Genomic DNA, 8,021 nt, shown 5'->3' with positions numbered 1-8,021 from the left:
CAGCAGTGGTTATTAAGCAAAGGACAACAGATTAAAACGGCATCATCTCATTTAACTGTCCTTGCTGAAATGAGGGATTGATCATGAGCCAGAGCTTTAGAGGAAAACCTGAGCTGGCAATGGAAAAGTGTGGTTGGGACAGGGGCTCTGGTGACCGTGGGTGCTTTGGTTTCTGGCAGACACTCAGAGAGCATTCTGGGACATGTGATGATCATTCAGAAGGGATTAATGTGAGATTAGAATGATTCTTTTTCCTGAGCTAACGGGGAATGAACTTGACTCTGTTCTATTCATAACTTAATATGCATATCTGTGTAAAAAATCTTTTGGCACTGCCAGGAAAGACTCATTAGACTAATGTTTGAGCAATAATCTGATTATTTTCACTATCCTGAAAAACATGCTTGTAAAAGATCCACTGTTATCAAATAATTTACAATTTATCAGTAGTTTTTGTTTTACAACTCTATAAAACATGGGCATAATTTCTACTGGCTTTTGCAAAGATACTGTACACCGAGAACGTGTCATTTGAAAAGGTCATTTAAAAAAATCTGTCACCTGAGACATTTTGTTTCCATGTGCACTGCCCCACTGGGTGTTTAATTACCATTATGACTTTCTGAAATATCAGCATTTAATGTCTTCATCTCACATTTAAAATGATGATCCGTGGCAGTAGATTAACATCCCATTGTCAATTAAACATGCAGGTTGCTTACTTACACATCAATTATGTCTCCAAAAAACACTTTTTTTAGGTGAAACAGTTATTTTCTACAAAATTGTCTGGCAGTGACTACAGGATGTGTGTAATCATAAATATACTTCCCTCATGTCAAAAGTTTGTGCTTAAAATCAAATGTTGCATATGTTTGTAACAAGATTGTAGTCTGCGTAATAATACCTGCTATAGTCTTAGAATTTAGTTTTGGCCCATGAATGCCTGAAATCTTTACCATTTTACACAGTTTTCTAATCTAATCATGCCATTTACTTGTGCCTGCTTTTCTGTCTCATAAAAAAAGAGTGAAATAAAAGAACAAAAACATGCTTTCCATATCAGTTACACATGCTTTACAGTAACTGATCAACCCATTCACCGAAACCCAATTAGTTATGAAGTTGCATATAACAAAACTTTGGCAAGTAAAGCTACATTTTTACTTCAAATCCTAATTCTGGTCTTTAAATTCCCCCTGCGGTATCCCTCATATTACAGCACTGTAAAAAAGAGTTGCACACATAAACATAATTCACAAGCGGGAATAAATAAAAAGAAGAAACAAAATCTGACATTGTTCTTTTTTGTCTACTATTCAAACTCTGATATAGGTTTTTATAAAAATAGACTGAGGAGAAGAGTGGATTAATGCAAGCACATGAAGAAGTTCTCACTTGGGGAAGCAATCTTCATAATCTCTGAACTGCACCTGGAAATAACATGCTTGTAAAAGATGGCCTTTAATGCTGAATAGTTGCAGAGGTTATGATTTTGTCAGAGTTAATATTTTCGGATCAGAATAAAAGAACTGGAATTCTCTAACACAGGAGAAGGTACGATGTAAGAAAAGAGATGTAGTATATACTTGGTCCCGAGCACAGGGGTGTATTTTCTTTTTACCCCACACAATAATGGCTATAGTCCCTTATAATTTACATGTTAAACTGGTCCCAATATTTAGATCTGCAGAGAATACAATCATATTCGTACAAAGTATTTTTGTCTTTTTTTTCTAGTAAAGATATCTAAAACCTCTTTAAAACTTAATTTTGGGTTTATTTCATTGGCATTTTGTCTTGTTTTAATCAAACCTCATTAAATTAGTTCTGTGCTACGTTTTAATAAATTCTTTTTTAGAGTGTATACATAGGGTCCAAAATTAACTTTTCACCATGCTGGCCAATTGCAGGTTGAGCTTAGTATGTGTACCAGCCATGAAACTGTACTTGCATTTAAATAAAAAATAACAGCAGTAGTAGTTTGTATGTCTTTGACTTGCATCACTTTGTTAAAGGTCAGATTATTGCAGGACTGTTGCAGTTCCTAATAAACTGGCAAGTAACTTCGTTTATGTACTTGCCAATCACATTTGCCGCTTGATGAGTGCTAATTTTGTAACCTGGGTCTAAATGTAATCATCGAAATCCTTGCTCACATTTTGGCTGAAGTACAGAAAAGTCCACAATTGCTTCTAAGTTTTTACGGATCATTTACGAGCTGTTTACATTTTCAGTAAAACAAATGTGACATGCATTGGACGCCTCATAAATGTGGCCAATTTTATACCTCTCATTCAATTTAGATGTAAACGACAATATCCATCCTCACACTGACTTCTGGCCTGAATCAGAATTGTGGCCAAACTGCACTCCACGTCAAACTAAACATAAACACACACTTTCCTGTAAAATACTTTTTCTGCCAGAAATGCCTAAAAGTCAGGACAATTGTGTTGCTATTAATGGGCCTCTGCAGTTTCCTCTCTTTCTCTCTGTATCTTCTCTGACAGTGTTTTCTGTCTCTGCGGTATGTCAGCGAGCTGGTCCGTGTTAGTTGCACTGTGTTCTGTCTACACTGAGTTGTTTTATGTGCACGTGCAGAGTGGAGTCAGGGTGGTGTAGGCACAAAAGTTAGTGCTAAAATTGGCTGAATGACAACTCAAATATTTTTGTGTGTGTGTTCGTTAGAGACGTTACTCCCTGCTTTAACCCACACTGTGTAAACAAAGGCACACAGGGGATCACAGCTACATAGACGCACATACCTACGTACTCATCATTGATTTATTTAGGATGGACCAATTCAAAAGGCTCACTTTCCCTCCACTAATGTCTTTCCCAGAGTGAGTTTCTCCTTTTATCCACTCTTCCCATCCCACAAAGTGCAATGCATACATATATTTTTCTAAGCTTCTTCTTTTCTTAATAGTAAAGGCATGCTGATTAAACACGTGACGAGAAGAAAAAGCTAATAAAATACTATAAATTGATCCTTTGTCCAAATAACACACTGCACATCAATTTTCATTTAAAAAGTCATTTGACAGATAAAGCTTTGTAAACATGCCTTCGAAAGATACCTTTATGCAAATTTTTGGATAATAGATTCATCTCCAAACTGTATGCTAATTGTCAATCATCTTTGACGATAGTTGTCCTGACAGAAACATCTGGATGCATGAAAACATTTCTTCAATTCTTTTTACGTCCCCATCAAGCATCTATCATAACAAACAAGATTTTCTTTGTCAATCACGTTCACCAGAAAGACCATGCTGGTTCCTTAGGTTTGATTTTTTATTTTTTTTTTGGCTATTCTTCTCCACCAGTTAAACCAGCAATAATCAGCATAAACCAGCGCTGGACCAGCATGGGAATTCTTTTCAGCAGGGTTGGCTTCCTTTCCCAATAAATATAAATAATCTAACTTTGCAATAATCTTTTAACTATGTTTTAAATAATATTCTGAAATAAACAGTCATTTAAGTCGATGGCACCAACCTTTGCAGAGAACAAAAGTAAAATCTTAAAAAGAACAAAAAATTATCTGCAATCTGTAAATTCTTTCAACGTTGGTCACATACATACATACTTATAAACACACATTCATGCACCACAAGAGGGATGAATACTTGACTGGAACACATAACAGTGGGTGTCTTCATGGAAGGGCACACTTTGAGCAGAGGTAATAATCATCCCCTAGACTTGTAGGACAACCAGAGAGATTACAAAAAAGATGCTGATGTTTGTTCAATCAAATGTCAAAGTGAAGGTGCCACTGCTTGTAACAATGTTTATATCCCACCCGTTGTTTGTTTTAGGCCGATTCACTGCCAGGAGAGCAAACCTAAACAGTTTCTTTTTCTGGCACCATCTCAGTGACAACGGTTCAGGAAAGTGGGAGGTTATTGTCATGCTACGTTCTCCTGCTATCTTATCCTTCCTCGTTTTTCCTCAAGATGTGAGATTGAGAAAAGTGGGAAAACAGACCCAGATACTTTTATCTCCATACTATTCTATATTAGAAGTCCATCACCTCATCATATCGTACCTTACACTCTTCACCCTTCCACTGATCTTTGTGTTCGAGACTTTCCAAAAATCCCTCTTCTATGCCTTATCTTCTAGAAGCCTAACATTGTGCAAACTTCCTCAAACATTGTCATATGCCATAAAGAGGGAGGGAGTGGCTTGTGGGAAAGAGGTGTGGCTATGTGGAGCCCCTCCCACTTTGACATTATAAACATGTGCACAAGTACCATAAGCGCCTTGTTATTTTAACATTCCACTCTCTGCTCCACTCCTTGTGATGCCATATTTAGGTGAATGGAGATCAGACATAAGCAGACTCACTGGACTGGGTCCTGCCCAGGTTTGGCGGTTGTGACAGGTGGGCCATGTCCTTTTTGCGGATCTCACAGATGGATTTCCTGCGGGCTTGCACGCCTCGAATGGCAGCCTTGATTTTCCTCCAGCCGAGGTGGTTGAGCTCGGCAAGGTTGAGCACGACACAGATACCACTCACTGCACACATGAAGACTAGGAAGACCGTCTTCTCAGTGGGCCGTGATACATAGCACTCCACCTCCTTCAGGCAGGGGTAGCGGTCACACTCAAAGATGCCAGGGACACTAAAGCCATATAGAAAATACTGCCCCACCAAGAAGCCTATCTCCAGTGCATTGCGGAACACGACCTGGATTATGTAAAAGCGAGAGATGCCCTCTTGTCGTCGTACCTTGGAGCTCTTGCTATGCAGGAGGCCTCTCGGAGCATTTGGGATCTCCTTTACGTCTAAGCAGTCAGGTTCGTCTTTTCCGCCACCACTGTCAGAATGCTGCACAAGAATGCCATTAATGTTGCGTAATTTTCGGGTACCCTCACGACTGTAGTCCTTCTCCATAATTGGGTAGAGGAAGGAGTAGCGACGGTCACGCTGTTTGTCTGACTGGTGTACTGAATAGGTGATGAAGCACAGGCTGGGTGTGCAAACGAGGATGATCTGGAAGACCCAGTATCGGATGTGGGAGATGGGGAAGGCCTTGTCGTAGCAGGCCTGATTGCACCCAGGTTGGAGAGTGTTGCAGATAAACATGGTCTGCTCATCCTCATACACTGTTTCACCTACGATGGCCACAATCAGGATACGGAATATCACCACAACCGTCAGTAGAATCCTGGTGGAAAGAAATAGAGGGAAAATTTGATGTGTGATATATATATATCCTCAGTTTTTTCCATTGACGTAATTTTTCCCTTATTTAGGCTACCAGCAAATTAGCATTGCAGATGTTTGCATTTGCTATTCAAATGTGTGTTTTTCACTTTCAAGACCAACTTGCACATTTAATTAAGAGCTCTAATTTTGGAACAATTCTGCTTTCTCAGGTTCTAATTATAGCTTGTTCTGTGCCATCAAACTCTGTTGACTCTGACATGGTAACCTGTATCACTGGTACAGTAGCCTGTGTCGATGCTAGTCTCTATACTGCTCATTAATTGGTAGCGTGGTGGCTGTCAAACCTGATCTCTTCTATTCCCCATAGAAACAGTTTAGATTTTACACCTCAGTTGTCACTGCTATAGACTATTTCTGTACCAGTGTTTGATTGAGCGAGAGAGAGAGAGAGATTAAGAGAGAGAGAGACAGACAAAGAGAGAGATTACATATGTTTGTAAGTGAAGGCAGGAGTAAAACACAGATTGAATTTGTGCATCAGTGGGTTTGGATTTACGCTCTACATTTAAGATGATTGGCTCTGTAAGACATACATACATACAGACATACAACATAAGCATCCGACATAAGTTTTACCAGATATTTCTTCACGTCCTCACCCAGAAATGTAATCGCTTTTCCGAACTCATTAATTTTTAAAATCAGAGTCAGCACTTGAGCATGCCAGACATCCCAGACCTCAGCAGACACAAACACAGTCAGAAATACTCCAAATGCTTGTATATGCAAAAGTGTTAAAGTACATGAACAGTAATGGACTACATGCAGAGGTAAAAAAAACAAAAAAAAACATAATAAACCATCTGTAGACTACATCTGCTCATCTATTCAAGAAAGTGATATACCAATGATATATCAGGCAAAGCTGGAGTCTTGATCTTGACTCAAAATCACGTCTCACTCTTGCATTGAATCGTTTGGAGCTGTTTTTCACTCTCTGATTATACATTATATGCATTATAATATTAAAGAGCACTGGATGAAGTTGCAAATGCATTTTGTAATTTGCAAGTAATTGGGGAGTTTGTGAATGTCTCTATTGAAGTATCAAAAGACTAATACAGTACAACACTCAAAGTGCCAAAAATTAGTTGACCAATTCCAATGTATTCCAATTCTGATATGTGCATCTTTTTACTTAGAAATAAACTGTATAGAATGCTCCATCTGTAGTAGTAACTTTAGTGTTAGGACAGCGTGCCGCCCAGACCGTCAAAGTAAAGACCTATCAGTACTTGACATGAAAATTTGACAAAAATGCCCATCCCTAGTGTGTAATACAGTGAATACAGCAGGTTAATGTCAGTACCCCCATCATCCACTACTATGACCTTTTTTCATCCTGTGGAAACTGCCACTGGTGGTTCAAAGAGTTCTGGGTTGAGGCTGGGTACATAGGATCCTGTATAAAAAAAAAAAAACACTTTCATTAGTTTCTTAATTTTCATAGTTTTAGCACAGGCATAATGATGCAAAATTAAAAACAAAGATAATGGAAAGGTATTTTCTAAGCTGAACAGCTGTAAGAAGAGAAACAAGATCAAAGCAAGTCAAAGTGCTATTTTGGAAGTTCATCCATCCATCTGTTCACTCTCCAAACCACATATCCTCTGTAGGGTCGTGGGGGCTGAAGCCTATCCCAGCATCTTGGGCCAGAAATCCATCTAATGGCATTTAAGCAATATAAGCACTAGGTAACAATGTTATACAATACCTGTCAAACGTTTGGAAACATTACAATGTTTTAATGTTTTTTTGGGGAAAAAATCTCTTCTGCTCACCAAGTCTGCATTTATTTAATCAAGAGTACAGAGAAAATAGTAATATTGCCAAATATTATTACAAATTATGAGAATTGTTGTCTATTTGTAAAATGTAATTTATTATTGTGATCAAAGTTGAATTTTCAGCATCATTACACCAGTTTTCATTGTCACATGATCTTTTCAGAAATCATGTGCTGATTTGCTGCTTAAAGCTGCAGTCCGTAACTTTTTTTGGTTAAAAATTATCCGAAATCAATATTTGAGCAAGTACATAACCAGCCAGTGTTCAAAACTATCGCCTTACTTTAGCCCGATTCACAACGATTAGCTTATAATAATGTTTTCTAATTTGAGTGGTACGGGTAGGTTTTCGCGGGAAATTCGAGCATGGCACTGCGTCATTACGTCACTTCTGTAAACATAAAGAAGTTGTCCCGGCTACTAGGCTATCGCATGTGAGGATCCTGCAGGTGGCGGATCGTTTATAGCCTTTTCTCACAGCAGCTGGAATAATTAAATGTATTATTTTGATGGCGGATTGTAATCCATGAAGGATTATGTGTTTAAGAACCACATGTGAATGAAATTAAATTATATTCCAGTTTTAAATGTGCTTCTGATTACAGATAGCCTGGGATTACAAAGATTTGTATTTTAAAGAAAACCAGTTAGAAGGGAGCATAATTAGCTTTTTGGGTTAAAAGAATTTCTTAATATGAAATTCGAAGAGTATGACAATTAGAGATTAGACTGAACAGAAACTGAAATCTACACACACACTATACTCATAGTCACGCAATGCTGATGTTGTTAACATTAACAATTTGAGAAAAAAGTATAACAATAACAGGGCTCTACGCTTACTTTTCTTTTTAGGAGCACGGTCAAAAATTTAGGAGCACTCTAATCAGTAATAAAAAAATTCTTATAAAAAAATTAACCTTCCCATTAAGAGGTGATATTTGACTCCTTAAAGTGATTTACAGGGAATTTAGTTTTTACCTTTGTAA

General features: G+C 37.9%; 1 protein-coding gene across 2 annotated transcripts in view; it reads right to left on the bottom strand.

The window, feature by feature from the left end:
• Positions 1-524: 524 nt before the first annotated feature.
• The window catches only part of gjd1b (gap junction protein delta 1b), a 23,234-nt gene continuing 15,737 nt past the window's right edge, over positions 525-8,021 (bottom strand). Inside the window, exons 2-3 of one of the 2 annotated variants that reach the window (XR_001640208.1) lie at positions 4,058-5,183; positions 525-1,433 (exon numbers count right to left, since the gene is read on the bottom strand). Coding sequence is in view for 1 of the 2 variants with exons in the window: in XM_016554270.1 (XP_016409756.1) it covers positions 4,340-5,183 (844 nt within the window). In the remaining variant the exon portion in view is untranslated. Of the gene's footprint in view, positions 1,434-3,121; positions 5,184-8,021 lie in introns of those variants that run through there. The other variant, XM_016554270.1, reaches the window with a different exon arrangement.

This window comes from Sinocyclocheilus rhinocerous, unplaced genomic scaffold (genome assembly GCF_001515625.1).
Source record: "Sinocyclocheilus rhinocerous isolate Xijiao unplaced genomic scaffold, SAMN03320098_v1.1 scaffold2934, whole genome shotgun sequence".
NCBI lineage: Eukaryota > Metazoa > Chordata > Actinopteri > Cypriniformes > Cyprinidae > Sinocyclocheilus > Sinocyclocheilus rhinocerous.
The sequence above is the reverse complement of the archived record's forward strand: the minus strand, read 5'-3'. Positions and strand labels throughout refer to the sequence as shown.